General features: G+C 39.8%; 1 protein-coding gene across 21 annotated transcripts in view; it reads right to left on the reverse strand.

Moving 5' to 3' along the window:
• KIAA0586 (KIAA0586 ortholog) overlaps positions 1-21,955 on the reverse strand; it is a 93,920-nt gene that overhangs the window by 54,621 nt on the left and 17,344 nt on the right. For 20 of the 21 annotated variants that reach the window (XR_010080656.1, XR_010080657.1, XR_010080648.1 and 17 more), the window contains exons 19-32: positions 20,399-20,590; positions 19,307-19,494; positions 18,025-18,132; positions 16,846-16,926; positions 12,429-12,625; positions 12,112-12,227; positions 11,349-11,533; positions 9,028-9,187; positions 8,220-8,472; positions 7,477-7,700; positions 7,005-7,081; positions 5,254-5,385; positions 3,486-3,666; positions 87-214 (exon numbers count right to left, since the gene is read on the reverse strand). Coding sequence is in view for 5 of the 21 variants with exons in the window: in XM_063399593.1 (XP_063255663.1) it covers positions 87-214; positions 3,486-3,666; positions 5,254-5,385; positions 7,005-7,081; positions 7,477-7,700; positions 8,220-8,472; positions 9,028-9,187; positions 11,349-11,533; positions 12,112-12,227; positions 12,429-12,625; positions 16,846-16,926; positions 18,025-18,132; positions 19,307-19,494; positions 20,399-20,590 (2,222 nt within the window). In the remaining 16 variants the exon portion in view is untranslated. The remainder of the gene's footprint in view (positions 1-86; positions 215-3,485; positions 3,667-5,253; positions 5,386-7,004; positions 7,082-7,476; positions 7,701-8,219; positions 8,473-9,027; positions 9,188-11,348; positions 11,534-12,111; positions 12,228-12,428; positions 12,626-16,845; positions 16,927-18,024; positions 18,133-19,306; positions 19,495-20,398; positions 20,591-21,955) is intronic. The other variant, XM_063399589.1, reaches the window with a different exon arrangement.

Genomic DNA, 21,955 nt, shown 5'->3' on the forward strand with positions numbered 1-21,955 from the left:
GCACCACAGTGAAACAGGAGAATTTATCTTCCCACGTTTCAGTTTGCTCCTTCTCACTAGGCACAGGAAAAATCATTTCAGCTCACCTGGGACAAATCCTCTGGGAGTGGTGTCATTCTGCAGCTTGGCTGGGCTGGATTTGAACGTGGCTGTGACTCCAGTTCACCCAAAAGCACTGGACTGGGACTTGTATCTGCATCTCCAAGGATTTCTGCTGAGAGAAAAGAATTCCTTCGTGAGCTGGAGCCATAATCTCCCGATCAACTCATGTGGCAGAATGTGCAGCCCTTCAAACTTCCAACAATGGGACATGCCATGTTAAAGAGAATGATTTCCTCCTTACATGGCTCATTGTGTACCCCTGAAACTGCTCTTGTGGGGATAAAAATGAAATAAGAAATACATGTCTGTGGAAATTGAAAAAATAAATCAGCTTTATCATCTGTAGATTTCTAATGTGGCAACATCTGAGAAAGCTTCAGAGCTGTACAGTTCATCATGCCATTATATGCTTAATGAGCTTTATCACACCTACTGGAAGGAAATTGGAAAAGCTTCTTCATTAAAATGTTTCACTCCTGTATGAACTAAAAGAAACCTGTATACAGTTTATAGTCTCTTTTAAAGGGATAATTTGCTCTCTAATCCAACATTTATCATGGTTTTGCAGCCTACAAGTGTGTAAAACATCTTTATGAAAAATGTACTGACAGCTCATGAACTAACTTTAGCCTTCTGCTATCATACAGAGCCAAAGAATTAATTTTAAGCCTAATTAACTATAATCATTGCTTAATTAACTGTAATTATTGTTCACTTTAGGACCGCATGTGCCACATTTCATTTGCATGTTGGTTTTCATACCCCTGACTTTAAGCATTGAAAACAAGGATTTGTAAGTGACTGATCATCAAGATGCTGTTATGGCCCTCCATGAGCAGCACCCGCTCCATCCTACAAATGGACATTGTGTTTCCATAATGCAAATCCAGAAACAACCCACAGACACACAATCCCCAAAATTCCTGCAGATACCTCTGTGAGTGACTCATTCTGCCAGAGGAACTGAGTATCCACTGCAAGGTTTCATGTGCAGAGATGCACACCCTGAAATATCTGAGCTCTGACACCCACGGGTGTAACTATTATTTAGTGTTAGCCCTAAAAATAATTAGCAGATAAAATGATGGACCTGCATTGTAGCTTTTGTGGGTGTCAGGAAATAGGCTGAAGGACAGGCAACCACATCCCAGTGGAGAGAGAAAAAAGGTTTGGAAGGAAAGTGGAAACAATCACAGATCATTCCTTCCACCCTTCACCCGACCCTCCCTCCAAACCAGATTGTTTGCTATTCACTGTTGACTTCAACAAAAGGACTTAGAAACAAGGATTTCTGTTCCTCCTTGATTTGAAAACAACTGTTGTCTTGAAAGCAGATCCAAGCTTTTATACAATGCTGTTTCCTTAGCAATGCAGTGAATTACTGTGCTGTGTTCAGAGGTGGGGAGGGAGGGAAGCTAAATTAAAAATCATCAGAATGCAACAGAACTCAGTCTGGGATTGTACAGCTTATGTAAAAGCACAGGGCATTGCCCTATGGTAGCTAGTCCAGGGCACCTGCCTCCTCCCAAATTTATGCTGCAATAAAAACTAAAAACAACACTACAAGATTTAGAGATAAGCATAAAAATCAGTAGAGAAACACACTGCTGGTAGATTATCATCACATGCAGGAGCTGGTTTGAAAAGTGTAAAGATGTTTTCATGACAGTCAAAGGGCATCCTAAATTAAATTAAATTAATTTAATTTTAAAAAATATTTGTGAAGATACAAGAAGATACAACCCTGTAATGCCAGATAGAGCCATGGCCAGTCTGGGTAAGGAGGGCATAAGGGACAGACAGACACAGGGACAGATTCTGACATTCACAGGCATCTTCCACCTCCATGGTCCTGAGCACCATTACAGAACCAGAGAAATCCCAGAATGGGTTGAGCTAAAGGGACCTTAAGCCTCATCCCCCTGCCATGGGCAGGGACACCTTCCTCCAGCCCAGGCTGTTCCCAGCCCTGTCCAGCCTGGCCTGGAACACTGCCAGGGCTCCAGGGCACAGCTGTGCCAGGGTCTCCCCACCCTCACAGGGAAGAATTTCTTCACCACATTTAATGTGAATCTCTCCTCTTTTAGTCCAAACCATTCCCCCTTGTCCTGCACTATCTGCAGATGATCTGATCACTGATTTATTGCTACAGCACAGTGTCCTTAGTGCTGACTGACCTCTACCAACAAGGGACTTGGAGAAATCTCTTATCTCAGGAATCCTCATGCAACCAATTTTCAAACAACCTTCAACAATCTACTTTAAAGAGAAGTTTGACAATATATAAAGTACCAGAAATGTATTTTCAAGGCTGACACTGGTGTAGTTGTCCAAAATGTTAGGTCACAGCTGGTTTAAAAGGTTACTGTGTGACCAGTTCAAATGTTAATCACTTCAAAACCAAGCCAATATTCTACTTTCTCCAAGATTGTTTTTGCCACAAATGTGTTAAATACATTTAATTTCAATCCACTTCCTACTGGTCAAGGGTTAATAATGTGAGATAAGCTTCTCTTGTCAAATTCATAAATGTGAAAATTAAAAGGACAGAAAACCAGCTGTTTGATCACTTTAATTTACACAACTTTTGATGAATCAATGCAATCACATTTGTGTGGCAACATCATAGTAATTATTTCAGTTTAGTTTAAACATATTTAAAACCACAGTCAACAAAAAAAAGAGTTTCTACATGCTTGCAGCAGTTACATTAAATGAGTATAAAAGGACATTTTCAGACAACAACAGAGAACCTGGGATAAAAAATAAAGAAGAGGAAGGATGGAGCACTGCTTTCAGCACTACCTTCAGCTGAAATAAAATAAATTTCCCTGCTTTACCACAGCTACATATCCCTGCTTTGTACAAGATGTGTGTGCCTGAGTTATCCATCTGGGAAAAAAAGAATTTCCATATCATTAGAGGAATAGATGAAGCTAAAATATATTGCCATTTATGAGCACTGCAGTACCACCACAATGGAGTGATAAAAGCAAAGAGGAGCAGTGCTGAGCAAGGGACAGACAACAGCAGCTTGAAGTGCTGGTGTTAACACCTGCCCAATGGAGACTGCCTCCATCTGGTTCTTAGAACTGAATTTGACTTAAATGAATCAAATACACACTTCACAAGTTAACTTTTCTACAGGCAAGTGGGTATTTGCCATGATTTTATTCCAGCTGTAGGAAATTGTTAACAAGAGTGAAGACAAGGCTGGAATTAAATCCCGTTCTTGAAATAGGAACGTGAATAATTTCATTGTAGCAATGGCCTGTAAATATTGGATTTTGAATGTATGATCTGAAATTATTTCAGATGCTGTTATGGAAAATCCTCAGAATCCACATGAATATCATCACAAAGAAATAAGAATGTAACTGTACCTCCAATTGGGGCAAGCTGCCCTGGAGATGCAGAACGGAGACCCTGGCGTGGTCTGTTCCCAGAGCTGTGAGCAGCTGGATGCGCCATAAAAATGAGATTTCCCATCAGGATTCTCTGCTGTGCTCTGGTCAGCCTCGGTCTCTGACCTTCACTGAGCTCCCCAATGCTGCCATCAGAATCCTGCAGACAACACCAAAACCACAGCACATATAAAAAAACAGTGTAAGTCTTCCAAACCCAGGCATTGTTTTCTAAATGCATTAACCCTGAAAGCATTTATGAATTGAAGTTTATTCTATTTGCTTGGATAAAGAAAACAAGCCCTGGAGATATCATCAAGATTTGAAGTTAAGATCTACACTTATCAGTACTGGACAGAAAAGAAACACTTGCAGCCAAACATCATTTATTTTGTTAGTGGTATCTCAACATGATCAGAACCTAAGTTACATTTTCAGCACATGAAGCCTTTGATGTTATAGATTTGGCCACTGTTGACTGCCTGACCTTGAAACATTGGCAGCATCTAAAAGCTATTGACTCTCTGCACTGCATGTCAGATAAAAGCTTCAATTTTCAAGTAGGTTTGGAGGGCACTAAAAATAGGGATGGTTCCCTGGATCCTGACTTTGAAAGCTGCAGGTTGAACCCAGCTGGCTTCCATGGAGGAAAACAGGTGGAATACACAAACATGTGCACAGGATCACTCTAAAGCAATAGAGGGAACATCCAGGAAAATGCTGATTCTCCTCTAAAGAGAAACAACCTGCACACACCTTGCCAGAATCTGGGGGGAGTTTATGAGTGCCTGAGTGGTCTGTGACTATGGGAAAGGGAAAAAGCAAATCAGAGCTGCATTTGTAATTGGTAGTGCTGGTGAGAAAATGGCACTGCAATTACAGGCAGACTTGGGAGTTAACACTGCAGAAAGCTTTTCACCAAGTCCAGCCACCAGAGCTCATCAGCAAAATAAAGACAAAGGAACGGCCAAGGAGGTGAATCAAGTTAGTAATTATTTAGACTAAACTGACCAAGACAGAAAGAAGACACTGCATTATGCATCAGTAGCATCACAAAAAAAGCAGTATCTGCTGTAAATAAAGGTACTCATGAACCATTGCTGCAGCATTCAAAGTTCATTTCCTTCAAACATTCCTCCAGCTCTGTCAGCTAGAATGAACATCCCATCCAAACTGCTATTTTCCAACACAGAAATAACTCAGATCTGTGACCAAAAAAAAAAAAAGTGATGCAGATAATTACATTTCTCTGTGTCTCTTTTTATTCTGCCAGCTGAATAGGAATTTTTGAGGTTTTGTTCCAAGATCAGTATCAACACCATGTGCAAATACAAGTAAACACTTGCTGGGTTGCTCTTCACAGCTCCCTAAGAGACTCCTGTGGGTGTTCAATGCAGTGTATTTGTACTGTTAAACATTCCACCTGTACTGCTGGAGTGACAGAAAATTCCCTGGCACTCCAAGTGGCAGGACAAACCTGGGACATGGGGACAGTCACACACATACCTGGAAAACAGGGTACATGTGATGTACAGTTTGTTTATAACACTGAGACTTCAGTGTTTTTAAAGGATTTTTACACAAGAACGAAGCCAACACAAGTGGGATCACTTGGAGCAGGGAATGAAGTGTATGAAGCTGTTCCACAGCCAACAGGAAAGATAAGCTTGGGATATTTTATGCACTTTTGAGTAAGAAAGAATCACTTCAAAACTACTCTACTGGAAAGCCAAGGACTGCAAGTTACCTCCAAGTGGTCTCTTCCTTGTGCAAAAACAGGAGCTTGATTTATTTTGGTTAAAAGAGTCAGGACAGGATCCCTGTGACAGCCTTTATGTGTTCTCCTCAGCACCTCCCCTTCACTTGGAGGATCATAATCCTAGAACAAAGAAGCAAACAAACAAAAAAATCCACATCACACATATTCCAAATCTGGTTTTTGGTAGGAATTTTGAGTCATAGTCACTTTAGTTCACAACTAAGCTTTTTTATCATTAAGTTTCCACACTGAAAAGTTATATTGTGAAAATTCAAACATTTAAAAATAAGCAAACAGATGACACACAGTTTTCTTTTACCCACAGACGGGCACATTCTTTATTTGGTACTAAAGACTGCAACGCTGAAAGAGGAACAAGGTCCTTCAGGCCACCAAAGATGAGGGAAGCAGTTAAATCCTCACAAATCCTTTGCTAGCAACAATCTGGCTGCAGAGCTGCTCTCAGCAGCAAGGAATTCCTTCCTCAACCAAACAGCCTGGGCTGAGGATGGAGAAATACAGAAGGAGGTACAATCCAACTGACAAAGAGAGGGGAGAACATCTCAGCAGGCAAATGTTCCTCTGATGAAGAGAACTTTAATTTAGGTTCTTCTGTTATCAGAGTTTTAAGGCCAGAGTTTAAGAGAGGCAGATGGAGAGGCACTTAAAGATTTGCCAGTTCAGGGCCCAGTCTCACAACTGTGGGGGCTGTTTTTGGGGGGGTTCTGTGCAGAGCCAGGAGTTGGATTTGATCATTCTTTTGTGTCCCTTCCAGCTGAGGATGTTCTCTGATGCTGTGACTTGAATGAAATCAGGGATATGAGATGGGAAGCTCTGTACAGGTGAGGTGTGCCCATGAATGTGCAGAAATGTGTCAGAAGGACAGGCCAGAAGAGGATTCCTGCTCTGGAACATTAAACTTGCCTTGTGGAGCTTGGAAGGGACCTCTGGAGGTTTTCTAGCCCAGGCCAGCTGCCCAAGGCAGCCTTTCTTCCACTGTTTGGCCACTCCACAGTAAAATCATCTATTTTTTTTTTTAAACCAAATTTCCTGAGTTTCAACCTGTGTCGAGTCCCTCTTGTCTTTCACTGGCTCTTTCCTCCTTACTTCTTTCCACCACATATTTATACACTGGTAAGGTCCCTCCACAGCTTTCCCTTCTCCATATTCTCTCCTATAATTTATGGCACAGCCACATCTTACCAAGAGGCTTTACACAGAGAGGGAAAGTCCAGGAATACCAAAAGAGAAAGGGAATGGGGAATACCTTGACTTGGGAGGCTTCCACAACCATGGACTACAGCAGACATTGGATAAGCAACTATTCTGATGTTTTAAGCAGCTTTAACTGACTCCAGCCTCAGCTAACCCACTTTAATAATTTAATCACACAAGCAATTAAAAGATGGCTCAAAGCTGCAACAGCTCAGAGCACAGCAATGTTCTATTCTGTTTAAGATGCCTTAAAACTAGAAACAATAAAGAAATGAAAGTGCATAATAGCTATCTCTCACCTACAGAAGTATATAAATCACCCAACTTTTTAAAAACATAAATTAGTTTGTATAATGTGGGTTTTTCCTTTGGTGTTCTGAAATTCTAACACTCTGTGAGTATGCAGTTTCAAAGAGTGAATTAAAAAAGTTGGTGAGTGAAAATGTTTAAAGCCCATCCAATTCAGCAGGATGCCCAAGGTGGAACCCACATTATCTCTGATCCTTTAGGAAAGAGTTCCTTACCATTTCATTGGCATCTCGGAGAGTACTGGATAAGCTCTCAGTGAGGTTTGGAAGAGACAATCCTCCTCCTGCTAAGGCTGAAAAATATTTTGTGTTACAACTATTAAAAACATTCAGAAAACCCAAGCTACATTCTTTAAGAAGTGCTTTAGTAAATTTGGAAATCTCTGCTGCAGAATGTCTGTTATAAGGACATATTTTTGTATTTCTTTTCATATTTCTTACACTTTGCTTTCAATAACAACTTAGTACCACATGCTACTTGAGCAAGACAAGTCCCAATTATTTTCCAAATTGATCTCATGACAAAAGAGCAGATTGAATCTTTTGCCTTTAATAAACAGCAGCGTTTTGTTCAGCGACAGGAAAAAGAACAACGAGGCCTTGTCAATCTTCAACTGAAAGTTGAAGCTTTGAAAGTCTTGCAGCTTTATAAGAATAAAAACCAATCCAAATTCTGATTTCTGGTTACCTGGCTGCCCACAGGTGAAGAGCACCTCTCCCTCTGAGAGGGCTCTGTCCGTGGTCTCGCTCTCGGTGGTGCTGGGGCTGCTCTCCTGCGAGGACCCCGCGGAGCTGAGCGTGGCCACGGGGGATGGCACCCGGGCACTGCAGGGCACCCGGGCACTCCCTGGCAGCTGCTGGGAGGGTGAAACCAAGGCCTCTGCCTCCTCCTCGTGGGCCACTGACATCGCCCTGCAAGGTCACAACATGAGCTGTGAATACACACTGGACATCTTAACTCAGTATTGGAAAGAAAATCATTTTGAAGTATTTTTCCCAATGCGAGAGCACAGCGTTTTACAGAGCAGTTCAAGAGTTAACATGGTTAAATGATGTTCTCTGTGAGTTTCTGGTTATAACTAAAGTTACCACATGTATTCCCAAGGAGGTAACATGAAAATTAAAATGCTAATAACACAATATTTCATTGTTGTTCTATGTGTCACTGGCAGGTGTAGCAATACAATTTTCTAAGTACAGTGTTCAGCAGGGCTGATAAATCCTGAGAAAGGCCTTGATTTCATATTTTTCTCTAAAATACCCTTCAAGTAATTAAAACAAAATGAAACCCCAATTCTGGCTTCTCTCAAATACCTCCTGATATACACCTTAAGCATTTCTTTCTGCTGACATTTTGAGCATATATGTAGAGAGAATATACATATTTCAGTTTTTAAGAAATGAGAAAATTGTGCAGCCTGTTGAACTCACACAGCCCCGGGACAGAAGGGTTCTTCAGGGACAGGACTGGGCTTCTCTTCCTCCAGAGGAAGTTCTGCCCCATCCCACGGGTTTGGAAGCTTTGGGCTTTCCCTTTTTTCAGCTTGGGAGGGCCAGTCTGAGGCAGGAGGGCTCGGCGTGGCTGCTGGGGTAGGTGTGGTGACAGGGGTGACCACAGGGGTGACAACACAGCTGGTGGCAGCTGCAATCTCAGCTCCTGCGTGTGGGAAGCCACATTTCAGACCTGAAAGGAAAGCAGGAATTGTATCTCAGACAGAGAGAGTCAGTCCTACCAAACATTTGCAGTTTTTGTGATACTTTTTGATAGTTATAAAGACTAGATTAAGAATTGCTTCTTTTATGTGCAGTGTTGGCACCTGAAGAAGTTTGAATAAAACCTCAATTTCTTCCTCAAGGGAGACTGCTCTTCATTTTAAAAAAACCAAGCTGCTTTACTGGAAGAGTGTACATTTGATTTAATTAACATTACAAGCACAGGAAGGAGCAAAAGACAGCTATTTTTCTGATGTGAGAAATTGTAGAGGGGTTGGGAGGGGTGGAAATCACACAGACCATAGAAATGTGCATTAATTTTGAAAATAGAACTGTTACCAAATAAAAGATGTTTGCTTTCTATATAAATTAGCCCATATATTTTTGCAGAACGTGAGTTTCCACTTGAATTATAGCCTCAAGAATATTTATCTGGAGAGATAACATTTCTTTGAAGAAGAAAATTAAAGGCAGCAGATTAAAGCATTTTTTGCTACTTCTAAACTTCCATTATTATTTTCAATACCTGTTTCTTTCATTTTTTCATGTTCACGAACATCTCCACTCATCTCTGGAGGAGAGGGAGATGAATCTGGAGTTTTGACCCGAGGCAATTCTTTTTCTGAAGGAGGTGATGGTGGTGGTGTGGCCTGGGGTGTTGGCACTGGAGTAGGCACAGGAGCCTCCTGAGGGGAAGAAAAATCATAACCACAGTTATGATCTCAGTGTAAAATTCCTGCTTTCCCAGGAGCCCCAGAGAGAGCTGAGGAAGAGAGGGAAAGGCAAGCACAGAACAGGAACAGTTGCTGCTTCCACAGATCCAACTCCTCCAGGAAGCTGCACCAGGATAAAATAAATGAAAACCAGTGAATTAGGCATTAAAATGATTAAATTGGGAAATCATTATGTATAGAACAGAACAGACTATTTCAGCTGGAAGGGAACTACAATCATCACCCAGTCCAAGTGCCTGACCAATTCAGGGCTGACCAAAAGCTGGAATTTGTTGTTAAAGGCATTGTCCAAATGCCTCTGAAATAGTGACAGGTTTGGGACACCAACCACCTCTCCAGGAATCCCGTATTTAACAACCCTCTTGGTAAAGAAATGCTTCCTAATGTCCAGTCTAAATAGGAATTCTATTATTATATGGATTTTAACATTGCATTTGAGACAACATTAAGCAATAAAATATTTCATGACATGGATAAAACTGAGTCCGTATGATGATTTTACAGTAAGAGGAATCAGCTAAAAGAAGATTACAAACAAAGCAATAACCAAGACAGCAAAGCACTAAAAGAATCACAAACAGAACTGTGATGTTCCTTAAAAAGATGACAGCAACGGACATAAATCTGACAAGCAAATATGATGGCTTTTTTTGGCCTGCTGTGGAGAACATGCTGGACCTTTCCAGGTTTTTTCCAGCCTTGTTCTCTGACCTTTCATAAAATAAACAAGGCAATGAGGCTACAGGAAGACTTCCAGTCTAGTTTCTGAAGTGTATGTCCTCAGGCTGATGATTTTTATTAAAATTTCTCATATGAAATGGAACCTCCTAACACATTTGGCAGCTCCAACCTAACTGTGTGACATTGTGAACACCAAAGAATTCAGTAACAGCTGAAGTTCAGCTCTAGATAGGAAAATTCACAGTGGGAAGGGAGAAATCAAGAATGCATAAATGACATATTCAAGGACTTCTGCTATAGACTGAGCACAAATGGAAAAAGAAGAATTAAAAAAACTTTGCTAGGTATCATTTAACTTGTGCTATCATGCTACAAAGACTTAAAAAACCCTTAATTAGCTATCTGGGATTCCAATAAAGGCAGGAGAGAATCACAACTACAGCTGAAGGCATTGAGGAAACCCCATTTTGGAGACCACATTGTTATTAAAAATGTCTATGAGCATTTTAGTGTTATCTGTGCTAGAAACCAATCTGAACTGGAAAACAACAGCAAGAGTCAAAAAATGGTCCACATATGGAGGTTTGCTTTCTTTAGGCTGATCAAAAAAATGCCAGAGGACAAAACTCATCTCTTGAAGTGCACAAATATATACAGTAAGAAAAACCCAACCACTTCAGCTAAAGGATATTTCAGTTTAAGCTGATAAAGAAACAAAAGGGAGATCAGTAAATGAGGGATGGACAACAGGAGAGGTTTCTGAGCATCAGAAGAACAAGCTGAGAGGAACATCAGGCCCTCCTCAATCTGTAATGGAGTGGAAGAGATGCTGGGGGGCTGAGGTTGAGCTCTCAGCAGTGAAACCTTTATTTTTGCCTACAGAATCCCCTCTTTGTCCCCTGCAGCAGGAGGTGTTTCAGGCTAACTGCACTGCAGCAGAACAGAATGACTGATCCCACTTTCAACAAAGCCTTCCATAGCTGGATTTGTAAGCACAGCAATTTCCACAAGCATCCCAAAGACATTACACAACACCAGATTGCAGCACAGTCATGTTGTTATCAAAAGTAAGAGCCAGCTGTCATTTGATTATCAAAGGGAACACAGGAAATTATCCTGTATTACAGGAAGCTCTACTCATCAATTAAGCATTTATTCAAAACTACTGAAGTCAAAACGCAGAAAGGATTAATAGTCATTTTAACAGATATTAAAGAATGGCTGCAAGCCCATAAGACCAAAAATAATATTGCTCTCAGCTTCCATTTCTTCTTAGATGAGGAAATTAATTTCTTCAGCTCTCATTTGGTTGCAAGAAAGCAGAATAACTATTTTTGGTTGAAAATAACACAAGCTATCTTTCAACAACATGAAATGAATACCAAGTCCCTCGGAACTTCAGCAGAAAAGCTTGAATAAAACAGATTCTTACCATCACTGGGGCTGTGCTGGGAGGAACACTTGGACCAGGAGCTGCTCTCTGAGCCTGCCTGTCACCCAGCATGGTTGCAATGGTTTCACTGAGAGCTTCCTTTACAAAATGATTTATCATTTCTGAGTCCACAGGGACACCAGCATTGACAAAGGGCTGAAATCCTTCACCACCTGCAGCTTCATCTGAAAATGAAGGAATGTCAAGCACACAGCCAGGTCTCACCTCCTAAAATCCATGTACTGTACTGCAGACACTCACTCTCTGTGAAATTTTAAATATTCCTTTGCAGAAAGTGATTTTTTTTTAACCTTCCAGTTAAACAACAGTAGAGAAACAAATCAGGAGCATAAAAGAAAGCAACAGCAAAGTGCAGTGACATCACAGGAGAAATGCTTTTCTCTCCATTCCCACATTCAGAACAGAGGTAACTTTTGACATATCTATTAAAAAAGAAAGACAAATAAACACTACAGGCTCAGCAAAATGCCAAATGTGATTTAGGTGGCCAATAACAGGAGTTGATTTGTACAGTGCTGTTATTCTAAGTCTTTGTTTTCTTTTTATTTTAGATAATTTATTTCAATGGCCTTGTAACACTTGCTCTGTCTCAACATAAATTCAGGTGTGCACTGCTGTTTTTCAGTTTCACTGGTTCAGGATCAGCCACCCTTAGGCTGAGGCAACAGCCACCTACACAGCTTGTTAAAATTAACCAAAAATTGGGATAATCCATCTGCTGAGAACAATAATTCCTGCTTACCAATGTCAGGGGATCCATCCTCACTGTCGTCACTCTCTGAGCTAATGCTGGCCACCGTTTCTTTCCGAGGTGGGCACATCTCACTGATAATTTTTGCCATTATTTCTTGTTCCACCCTGGCAGAATAAAACCCATTTAAGTATCAGCAAACACCAAGACACCTAAGAGCACTCAAAAGAGCATTCTTGACATAAAATGCAAGGCAGCTCAAAGGAAAATGGGTAAGGGAATGGAGGTGAGAAAAAAGGGAAAGATCATCAGGGAATCATTCCTTCTTCCATATATACTCTTTGTCACTTTGTTAACTTGTAACTCACCAATTTATCAACTTGTTTTCTATAGTTTCTCTCCTTTGAATCCGTTCATCCAAAATATCAGCAGGCTGCTGAGGAGCAGAAACCACTGGAGGAAACAAAGGACCATTGCACTGTGGCGAGGCAACTTTAAACTGGCCACTAAGCTCCAGAAGAGGCTCAAGGAATTCTGGAATTTCATCCCTCTCCTCTTCCTGATCCTAATAAATAAGCAGTAAATTAAGTTATGGTACATTTCTGGAAGGCAATGTAGCTGTCAGGTTTTCTCCTTTAGGAAACATTTGTGGATGTATGACAGCACACAACCCACACTCTCCCTCCTCAGTGTGTTGTAGTTAATTGATACAACTCTAAGCTTAGCAAATCATAAATCTGTGGAGGTATAAAGCCATAGGAACTGCTCAGTAAAACATGATTTGGCTCATATTTCCTGCCTGTGCTGCACAGGGCAGGGAGCCAGTGGCAAAGCTAATACTTGAAAAATTTACTTGTGACCTACGTCAGGTTTCTTTAATGTCACACCAGAAATGTTCCTCTTCTAAACAAAAAACTTCAGGAAACATTCTACAGTTACTTGTTGGGTTAGGGGTTTTTTTGTTTGTTTGGGTTGGTTTTGGTGTTTTGGTTGTTTTTCTTAAAATAAATCAAATTTGTTCTTTAAGAGTCTCCAGTCTGAAAAGACAAATTCACAAAAGTTAAAGAGCATGTAGCCAATCAAAACTCTAATAAACTTGCCAGCACTGAAAACTAGACATTAATAGTTTACACACATGTCACACGTGTGTTTACACTTCCATTAACTTCAGCTGCTGAAAGCTAGAGGGTATTTCTAGGCAATAATTCAGACAACCCTCAAGACATCTTGATTTTAATGTTTAAGTGCTATTTCTAAAAAGTCAGAGGAGCGACTATTTCTAAAAAGTTAGAGGTGTGTGAAAATATTTGGGTTTTCCCAAAGATGCCTCCCTCCTTTTCCCCTGGAGCACAAACACAGCACCAAGTCCCAAAAAGCAGCCACTAACCCCTCATATTGTAATGTCTCCTGAGGAATGAGAACCTGCAACCTCCACTTCTAATATTAAAAACAAATGTCTCTGATAGTAATATGATTCTCTGAGAAGAAAATTTGGCATGCCAGAAAGAGATGAGGAGCTGAGCCCTGTATTACCAGTGAGAAATACGTGAGGGTGCATAAAAGCTCACTGTAAATCCATATTTACTAAGATTAATCTCCAACACAGTGAAAGGAAAGAAAAAGTCTCCTTTTCCCTTATATAAATTAAACTTACTTTCAACCCATAAAATAAGAAGAACCCATGCTATATATTATCTATGGAAAAAAAGGAAAAAAATCAATGAAAAGAGAAAGAACAGAGAAAGGTAGAAAAAAAGTAACATTTCCCTGTCTCCTTCCCCAGCCCAACATTAACACTTCTCCTACCTTAACACATTTTAAAACTGCAAAATCAGAAAGGTCCCTGATGGATATTACACAAAGAACTACTGGCTCTTGCTGGATTTTTAAACAGTGATAATCTTCAAAGAAGGCAGAAAACCAGAATATGTGTATTTGGGTGACAAACAAAGATCTTTAAACCATTCGAGGCATAGAAATGAGCAGTGAAGTTAAACTCAGAAGGCCCTGGGTGCTTTGCAAGCTGCTCAGCAGTTCCTGCTGTTGGGATATGTGTACTGAGAACAATAATTCATTCTGACAGCAAATGTAAAGATGTCTTTGTCCAGCCTTTCATTATGCATTTTCCTCTGCCTGCATTACTCCATAAATTTTCTTTGATGTTGCCTATTTAATACCTCTGAAAGTATGCAAAATATAAACATCTGGATTAAATAAAGCAAGTACATACAATATATCTTACATCTATTTAGTAACTTTGACAAACTTCTGCAGCTTTACTGCGTTTCTAAAATATTTTATATTTTACAGAGCACAAATCCATAATAATGCACAAAATTATATTCATTTGGGGGTGATATATTATCTCTGCTGAAATAAGAAAAAAAACCTGTAATAGTCAGTATTTAATTATACAGATTGAACTTGAACATGTATCAACTTCTAGACCAATCTTGAATAATCTGCACTAAATTCTGCATTTTGCTTCCCTGGAGACTGTTGAAAACATCTATCACAACCCCCAATCAAAACATGGCATAAATTAGAAAATCTTTCAGATATGATTAGAATATTAATCACTGTACTTTATTATAAAGTATATCAAGCCAAAATTCTACTTCCCAAATTACATTCAGATAATTAAAAAAAAAAGTTTGAAATTATTAGATGTTGTTGTTGTTCCATTACCACACATGTACATGCAGAGTCTTTAATAAAAGACTCCAGAAACTTAAGCCATGGATTTCTTCTTGATGGATTTATAAAGCAATTCTCAGGAGCAAGGTCAGGCTGCACTGCAGGTGTCACCTGGGAGTTTTTAAGAGTGAAGTGTGAAAATATCAATGTCCTGCCCAAGAGCTTCAATGTGAAATGAGGGTTGAGGAAAATACTTTTACTCTGAGCTCTTCAGGTTCCATATTTTGTTGTGGCATTCAAACTGGAAGCAAAAATTTTGAGAAAAAAGCCCCTACCTTGCAATTAGGGCATATTCAGAGAGAGCAAAAAGGGCATTTAATCTAAAATCCCAGGAAGTTTGCTAAAGGAACTGCAGGATGTGGCTGCTTGTAAGAATTTGAGAGCAGACTCAATAAATCTGAGAGCCACTTGTGGGCTTATGTGAGCTGAGCAAGTTCCTCACTCTGAAAACCCCCAGAATCACAGAAGGGTTGGGTGGGACTGGACCTCAAAAATCATTTTGTTCCAAATCCCAGCCATGGGCAGGGACACTTCCACCAGCCCAGGCTGCCCCAAGCCTGTCCAACCTGGCCTGGAACTCTTCCAGGGAAAACAACAGAAAAAGGGAACAAAAACAAACCAAAAGGGAAGATGTTTCACATAAATACTTATCCTACTCAGTTCTAACAGAATTAAGTTTTCATAATAAAAGGGGAGTGGGAGGAAGACAACAAAAGCTATTTTTTTTGTATAGCATTTTATGCACATACTTTCATGAATCTGAATTCTCTTTTATAAGTTATTTTAAAATAACTTTGCTTTCTTTTGATGTCTTAAATACCCCTGCCACTCCAGAGATTGATTTTATGCTTCCCCATTGTGTTTGCCTTGCACATTTTTAAGAACATTGTCTGTGTGGTCATAGGCCAAACATATGTTTCACTTGGAACATTTTTGGTATTGTGGTTAAAATATATCCCATTGCCAAAAGTAAAAGATAAAAGCAATCCAGGGAAAAAAAAAAGATAAAAAAAAGAGAAAGATGAGTAACTATTATTCACATAATAAAAATTTAACATTGCAGCATTTTTGATAGTTCCTAAAATGATTTCTTTACAGCTTTTTTCTTGTGCTAACAGAAGAACAACGTCCACAGAGATTTAACTCCTCCCCTCCAGTGACACAAGGTAATTTTGAAACTATAAATGAATAAAGCATTTGCACACTTTTGATAGACAAACCATCAAATTAGGGCTGTTTTAATGAACTGATAATGCTGAATGATTAACTCATTTTAAAAATAAATCTACCTGTAAGCTCTAGGGTTACTATTTGATGTACACTCTAATCCTAGGATCAGGAACACATAGGAGAAGTAAAAGGAATAAATTTTGGGGCAAATTTTGATTACACACAGAAAGTTTTGTTCAGTAAAGTGAAATACAGGCTGGTTCACCAACTCTGAGTGTTTCTCAGGGCCCCCAGACAAGAGTTCAGCTAACAAAAGACAGGATTTGCTATCTAAAAAATTAAACTATGAAAGAGGATCTCAAATAAACCTGTGCTACCAGAAACAACAGCACTGTGAAGAATTTCTTCTTAAGATCTAATTCCAATCCCTCTGTCACTTCAAAGCCATTCCTTGTGTCCTGTCACTCCAGGCTCTTGTCCCAAGTCCCTCCCCAGCTCTCTTGGAGCCCCTTCAGGCACTGGAAGTGCTCCAGGGTCTCCCTAGAACCTTCTCTTCTCCAGGATGAAGAACCCCAGCTCTCTCAGCCTGTCACTATATTCATTACATGCAGAGTTTTAAATTGTAAGTGCTACAATCACTGCTGATTTTAGAGAACTACTTGTACTCCTAGTGGATTCTAACATATCCTAATAAAAGCTAATTTTAGATTTTTACTCCAGTTTTTCAAAAGCTTCTCTACTCACCAACACACAGTAATTTCTAAGATCCTCTATAACACTGAACAGTTCAGTACTGCTCACAAAGTCAACTTTTAAAGCAAAATTGTTTCTCTACATTGTGTGTCCAGTTTTGACAGAGTAATATGAAAGAAATATAAAAATTATTAAAAGGAAAAGACACCTCTGCAACGGGATTACCTGAATGACATCAGCAACATCAAGGAAGTTGTTTCCTGGATACTTTGTGTCTTCCTCTTCACTGTGTTCATCTTCTGCAGTCTTACAAAGACAGATTGCAGCTGTTAGGTATTTCATCTTGGGAGGGTGGAAATGCATTAGCAGAAAACCTTAATGATGAGAATTAATTAAATCACACCTCCCACTATCCAACCTGCCCTGGAACACTGCCAGGGATGGGGAAGCCACAGCTGCTCTGGGCACCCTCTGCCAGGGCCTCAGCACCCTCACAATCAAAGATTTCTTCCTAATATCCCATCTAAACCTACTCTCTGTCAGTTTGAAACCATCCCCCCTTGTCCTTACTCCTAAATAGTCTGTATCTTTCTTGTAGGCTCTCTTCAGGTTCTGGAAGGCTGCAATGAGGTCACCCCAGAGCCTTCCCTTCTCCAGGCTGAACAATCCCAATTCTCTCAGCCTTTCCTCATTGGAGAGGTGCTCCACCTCTCTAATCAGCTTGCTGGGATGGAGTAAAAGAATTTTAAATACAAATCACTATTTTAGTCCACCAGCTCTGTCTGATTCAGTGAATACCTGGATCACAGGACTCTGGAGAACCTAACTCCTGAAGTCAGGAAAAGAGAATGTACAATAACCACACAAAACAATCCCCAAGCCTTCCCACACTCTGTCCTTATCACTCAGCACACAGCAGTTACCCGAGAGCTGCACAAAAACCTTCCTTGCTGCTCAGATCAAGATTAAAAACACTTCTGAAATGTTGTAAGGAAAGAGAATAGAGTGGCCACTGCAACACCATGGGCTCCTGGGGCTCAGAGCCCACACCACTGACCACTGCAGAAGGGCCAAGCAGCAGAGGGAGGGATGAAGAACATCCTCAGCACACTGAAGCCAGTGAAAACAAGACAGGCATGGGCCAACAGGGATTATAATTCTTTACAGGAACACTGTTTTTCTTAGAGTTTCACCATGGTGATCATTTAATCTTGGCAGAAAAGCGTCTTCCTACAATTTTTCACTTTCTTAAACAAATACCTTGTACTATAAATTCTTTAGAATAATGATTCCATTTTTCCTAGAACTGTCTCATTTCTCTAACCAAAGAAAGACAATGAGAACTTTGCAGCAATTTAACATATTTTCCTTTTGAACAAGTCTGAATTCCCAGACAATCAGTACCTGTATTACAGCATTGACAGGAGGGAGCAGAGGAGCAGAGCCTGCAGGAATGTGACTTACACTCCCACTGGCACTTGAAGCACTGTCAATATCAACATTTGGCAACACCTAGGATAGAAAAAAAAGCATAAATATAAAATCTATATATTAGCTTGGCTATTGGCATTGAACTTTTTAGGGTTTTTTTCTTCCACCTGCTTCTGAGCCACTAAAATTCAGTGCTCTCCTTTTCTTATGTCTGTATTTGATATCAGCTTGGTTCTGAGAATAAAATTACTATAATGTTAAAAACTAACAGCAGAAATAGTCACCTCTTCTCTTGCAGTACCTGATTTCTCCTGGTCTCTAATTCCCTGACAGTTTGTTTTGCATGGAACAGAAGATGAATGTTTCTGTAATAATTTACCTATAACATTAGAGCAGAGGTGTGTTTGACCTGCAATTAGTTTAGAAGATTACAATACAGTTTGTAATCAAGGCATGTCCATTGCAGCATTAAAATGTGTTGTATTTCTGCTAAGAACAAAGACTTCAATGCTTCGTTCCTTTGGGAAAAGAAAAATCACCTTAAATATTTAAGAGCTGGGTGAATTAACAGCAAAATGCAGGTGGGTGGAAGAAAGTGACACAGCAAGGGAACAAAGCACAGAACACTCTACCTGTGTTTAACTCTGAGCTCCATGAATCATTTGTGTCTGAAAGGAGTGTGGGGGAGTGTGTGCAGTCTCAACAATTGGAATCCAAAACAATGAACACGTAAGAAACATTCCCTGCCTCGACAACAGGCTTGTGTAAAAAGTTAACACAACAAACCCCAACCCACAAAGTAAGGACTGCAAGGGCTGATTAATCAGGAGTGAAACCCTTGGGCTGACAATCATGCTTGAAACAGAAATCTCAAAGGCCAAAGCAATCATCCAAGAAAACTGACATTCGTATTTATATTTCTTTTATTCCAAGTTTGTTCTGGCTCAAAAATCTCATTAAAAAAATAGAAAACGTGACATAGATTTTACAAATGCCCTGCATAGGTGACTTAGGGAAGAAATAGTTTTCTATTTTGGTAAAATAATAAAGGTAATTGTTAAAATATGAATAAATACATTACTATAGCATGAGAACTGCACTCATATTTTTCTAATTTTTCCCTCCACTCCATATTTTTCTAATTCTTACTGAAAACCATCTACTGATGTCCAAGTGTGTTACTGATGGATCAGGCTGCCTGTAGTTAGCACTCATTATAATAAACAAACAAATCATCATCACTCTTGACATGTACCTGCACAGAGAGCTGAGGTGGGTCCTTCTTCTCTGATCTCATCTCCACTACAGCTATATTTGGTTTTTTGACCTCGACTGGAGGCTTTGGTGGCACTTGAGGAAGGGAGGTTGTCACTGTGACAGGATGTGGTTTATCTATCACTACCACAGCTGGCTGCAGTAAGGAGCTGCTGCTTTGGGTTTGACCTAAAGACAGGTAAAAAATATATATTAAAACTTCACATCTCCATCTCCAAAGCCAAATAAATAAATTAATGAAATAAAAAAAAAAAAATTATATTCTGTGTGTTTTGAGAGTCTGTGTGCAACTACAGACCAAATAAAAAGCTCCCTATTAACATTAGCTGAACTACACTAATTCACCAGCTAATTTTAAGCTTTTCCAACAGAAATTGTCAACTCAACACTACCTGTTTTTAAAACCATTCACTTTTCTTGACTCTGATGACATCTACTGCTGAAAACAAGAATTGTGTTTGGCATTCAAAAACTACAGACCATCACACCCAAAGCACTACTACACTTAGTATAACAACCCACAATTTTTTGTCTGAGACAGCCTTTAAAAAAATAATTACCTTATTTCAATGCCTATAGAATACTAAGCCTTCTCAAAACAAGCACTGTATAAAGATTCCATTGAAAGTCCAAAAATTTAGGGGTCATGAGAAGGAATTTACTGTGCTTGGCACAGCTCTACTGAAATTGTTGGGCTGAAGTCATTGCAAGTGTTGAATCCAGGAGTGAGTGACTCAGTTCCTGCTTACATGGATACCAAATTGAAAGAACGTGGAGCCTAAAACCAAAATGAACCAAAAAAGGTACAGCAAAGCAAATGACTGCTCTGTCTGGGTGTCACCAGACATCCAGCATGAAGGATGAGGAAAACCAGAACATTTTCCACTGATCTCTCAGATTTCCTATGAGAAGAGCAGGTGTAAATCTCATGGAATGGTTTGACTTGGAAGGGACCTTAGAGAACATCTAATTCCAGCCCCCAAACCACTGATTTAAGAAGATAAAACCTGTATTTCCATGGGATAGCAGCAATTAACCTGCACACAGTCTTCTCCAGGTTATTTGCTCCTACCTAGTGGGACAGCCATGGGAATGAGGTGGCCTTCCACAGGACCAGAGGCAGCAGGGACAGCTTGGCTGGGGCTGAAGAAGAACTGCTTCTGCTGCTGGGCAAGGGCATACACAGGCTGCTTCTTCTGGGGGCTCCTGATGACCTTCTGTGTGAGAGAGGAGGTCTGGGTCTTTGCTGACTTCACCTTTGTCCCTGAAACAGGAGCAGATAAACTCTAGGTCACAAGGAATGCTCAAACCCAGTGACAACACTCTACTGATCCCAGCCCTCCTACTGGATCCACTGCAGATTTTTTGCTGTGGGATGGAGGGAATGAGGAAGGGAGTCCCAAAGGGCAGCACCTGAAAGTGCTATAGGTACATGATACATAAATGTCTCAGTATTGGCAGCAATGAAGGAGTTAAAATTGCAATTTTTACATTGAATCCAGCAGATAAGGGCACAGAAACATGAAAAGGACCAAAGGACAGCAGTAAGTTGGGATGAAATGTGTGATGTAGCAGCTAAGAAGAAATCCATGATTAAAGTTTGAAATTTGGAACTGAATGTGTGATTTAGCAGCTAAGAAATCCAGAACTTAGGTTTGAAATGCAGTCACAAAACTGACAGGTACTCAGAGGAACAGGTATAATCTGTAAATTGCTGGTATAACAACTCAGTGCTGCTGAAAAATCAAGCCATAGCTGATACCCAATACTCTTGACTTCGATCATCAAGAAACACTGATTTTTTGGCCCAATTTTTCAAGAGTATTGTAAATAGCCAGCTAGAAGTAATTTATATGTAAAAATGTCTTAAGCAAAGAGCAGAGGAGAGCATTTGTTGCAATGTGCATTTCTCACCATGCAGTCATGCAAGGTCTTACTCAACTTACAGCAAACAATGGATATTATTAAGGGAATTAGTAATATAAATGGATAAATACTGCTTAAAAACTCCCCCCCAAAAAGTCAACAACTGTCAATCAGGCAGAAGTGCTTCTACAGTTATTTTGTAGGTGTTAGGATAATGGATCTGGAAAGAAACATGCTGATAACCAACTTCATACCTTTATTACAGCCAAAAAAATGTCATCTTACTCCTCTGTTGTTTCTAATAATCACCTCCTGTACCTGCAGCCAGTTAACACGTGGCAACAGGCACATTTTAGCCCACATTTAACATTAACATTTAGCTCACATTTAAAAGCCTCCAAATTAATTGAAGGGTGAAAGTCAGTGATTATAAAATGCAAGGATAATAAAGATTGATAATGTGACTTTTGTTAGATGCAGACAAGCAGGTAAGGCAGTTCGCTTATAAAGTGGTATTTTTGTACAAATTATGGGTTGTAAACCTGGAAACAAGAACAAGCCATAACTCCTCAGTGAGAAAATACAGGTCAGAGAGAAGCATCTCTAGGAAAGGGTTTATGGTCATGTTGGGTAAGCAATGGAATGAGAAATGCCTTGGTCAACAGGATAAATGTAACCCCCAGAAGACTTCCACAAGTGATAACTCTGCACTCAGCATTAATTCTGTATCTCTGCAAATATTAAAACAGATTGGATATTAATA

This window comes from Prinia subflava, chromosome 5 (genome assembly GCF_021018805.1).
Source record: "Prinia subflava isolate CZ2003 ecotype Zambia chromosome 5, Cam_Psub_1.2, whole genome shotgun sequence".
Classification (NCBI taxonomy): domain Eukaryota; kingdom Metazoa; phylum Chordata; class Aves; order Passeriformes; family Cisticolidae; genus Prinia; species Prinia subflava.